At 61.6% G+C, this 2,495-nt stretch overlaps 1 protein-coding gene across 1 annotated transcript; it reads right to left on the reverse strand.

Annotated features, from left to right (window-relative positions):
• Window positions 1-1,771: 1,771 nt before the first annotated feature.
• LOC105190100 (uncharacterized) lies at window positions 1,772-2,113 on the reverse strand. The gene has a single exon (XM_011152610.2). The coding sequence runs from the start codon at window positions 2,111-2,113 to the stop codon at window positions 1,772-1,774; it is 342 nt and encodes a 113-aa protein (XP_011150912.2).
• Between the last annotated feature and the right edge of the window lie 382 nt (window positions 2,114-2,495).

Here is a 2,495-nt window from a genome sequence, read left to right on the forward strand (position 1 = left end):
CTGTGACCATACTGGTCATGGACCAGGCTAGTCACTCAGCCCGATCGGGTGCTCTTGGTCCAGTCCCTCCGTACAGACCACTCCGGCATGGTAGAACCTGCCAGGGGCCGAAACCCCCGCCGGTACAGCTCTGTACATCATTGGGACCTTCAAGCCTCCCCACCACGTCAAGGTGGCACCCACGGGGAGGCATCATGGATACCCTGACCCTCGGGGAAGGGCCAGGGTTATGCCGGACTGCTACCGGCTAAAACCTCCACGGGTGGCGCTGCGAAGGGACTTGGATCGGGGCCCCAGAGTCTACGTAACTGCTGATCGGGATCCCGAGTCCAGATATCGACCATCGTCGATCCCCGAAGGGGGGAGGGAGGGGTGAAGCGAGCCAAGGTTCCTCTTCGACCACCGCTCAAGGGGGAGGGGGGAAGCCAGCCAGAGGCTCGCTTCGACCACCGCTCCCCTTTCCCACCCCTCGCACCCCGCCTCTTAGACTGGGAAGAGGGAAGCCGGCGACGCCTGCGCTTCGACCTCCGTTCGCAGCCAGGTGGGGCGCTGCCATTACATGATGTGCGGCCAACTGATCCACCTTCTCATCCGGCCGCCCTACGTTTGGAGGGTTTGTTGGGGCACCGGGAGTCCCCGCCCGATGTCTCATCCTTCCGCCCGGCGGTTACGGGGGGAAACAATCCCTTGACCGCTGGACGCTCTCTCCCTTGTGGGAAGAGGGGAGGAAGGGTGTTTACCATCCCCCCTTCCTTCACATCAGATTAATTAATGGGGGGAGAGGTGCTGACTGACCGTGACAACGCCACAGTCGCATCCTCTCCCCCCTTATCCTCATCCTACTCCCGTTTGAGGGGGAGTAGGTGACTGACGGAGAAAGGGAGGAGGGTCACTTCCCACCGCCATCCTCCTCCTCGTTCTTCCTGCCACCGTCTGTGTGGCCGGCAGTGTCGCCGTCGCTGCTTTCCTTCCCCTGGCCGGTTGCCTGTTACCCGTCGTTACAGCTGGCGTACGTCTGGGTGCCGTCAGTCGAGCGTCCCGGCATCTCGCTTGCGCCCTTCCTGAGGGAGGTCTCCCTTTTGGACAGGGAGGTGCAGGCTGAGGCGGTGGAGGGGATGGTGGTCGCACCATCCTCCGTAGTTCCTCCTCCTCGGAGGAGTCGGCGTCCCCCTCCTTGCTCCTACTCCTCCCCGCTCTCCATAGGCAGTGGGATTCCCTCCGCCTCCGCCTTCTTCCCCGCCCTTCCGCCTCTCTGCGGATTGCCTCCGCGGCCTCCTGCGAGAGGACCGCCTCGCAGAAGGAGGTAAACACCCCACTTCTTCTCACTCCCCACAATTGCCCCGATCGTGGGGAGTGAGAGATCGCGTCCAAATTCCCGCATCACGACTCCGCGCTCAGCGCTCCAGGCAGGGCAGTCCTGGAGCGTGTGCTGCGCGGAGTCGTGATCGTGATTGCAGTGATGGCACTGCGTCGTGCGCTCCTTTCCTATTCGGCACAGGTACTCACCGAAGCATCCATGCCCGGTGAGCACCTGTGCCATCTTAAAAGTCAGGGTCCTATGTGCCCTGCCCACCCAGTCCGGTAGACAGGGCTGGACAGCATCGACGGTCCTCTTCCCATATCTGGCATTTGCCAGCATCCTCTGCCATCTGTGGAGGAGGACCTGCCGAGCCTGGTGCTTCATTTCCCGCACAGCTTCGGCGAGCGCGATGTCTGTCCCCCTGCTCGATGAGATCCCGCTTCCTGATGTATGTTCTCCTGTACATCAGGGTTAGGAGCTCGATGGGGACATGCTCGCCAGAGCTGTCGCTCCCACGTGGGATACAATCCGGTAGCAGCGGGCCACCCTGATCGCCAGCGCCCTGTGCACCCTGCGCAGGATTGCTTGCATCGGGCGACTGACGGCCAGGGCTTCCGCCCAAATCGGTGGCCCGTACAGGGCCACCGAATTTAGTATCCCCGCGTTGAGGAGACGTGCCTTCCCGTTTGGTCCCCCGATCCTGGGCATAAGCCTACCAACGTTGGCTGAGATCGCTCTCAGCCGGGGAACCAGACGATTGAAGTGCTCCCTGAAGCACCAGGTGCCGTCCAATGTGAGGCCCAGATATCTCATCTGGGCTTCTATTGGGACCCTAACTCTTCCTACCCGGATCTAGGCCTGGGGTGGCTTCATTCTTCTTCTATGGAGGAACATGGCCTCTGTTTTTCTTTCTGCCACCACCAGACCCAGATTGCGAATGTAGCGCACGACGAATGCCACCGCCAAATTGGCCGTTTTCACGGCCTCCCCCCAGTCTATACCCCCGGCTAAGATGAGCGTGTCATCCGCGTAACAAATAATGCTACGCCGGGGGGAGGGCAATTTGGAGGACTGAGTTATAGCCGGGGTTCCACAGGAGGGGGCCCAGAACGGACCCCTGTGGAACCCCGTAACTCATCCCCCTCTCGCATATCTTGCCGTCGGCGTCCCTCCAGGTTAGACGCCGACCCCGGAA

Source organism: Harpegnathos saltator, unplaced genomic scaffold (genome assembly GCF_003227715.2).
Source record: "Harpegnathos saltator strain DR-91 unplaced genomic scaffold, Hsal_v8.6 scaffold183, whole genome shotgun sequence".
In the NCBI taxonomy this organism is placed as follows: domain Eukaryota; kingdom Metazoa; phylum Arthropoda; class Insecta; order Hymenoptera; family Formicidae; genus Harpegnathos; species Harpegnathos saltator.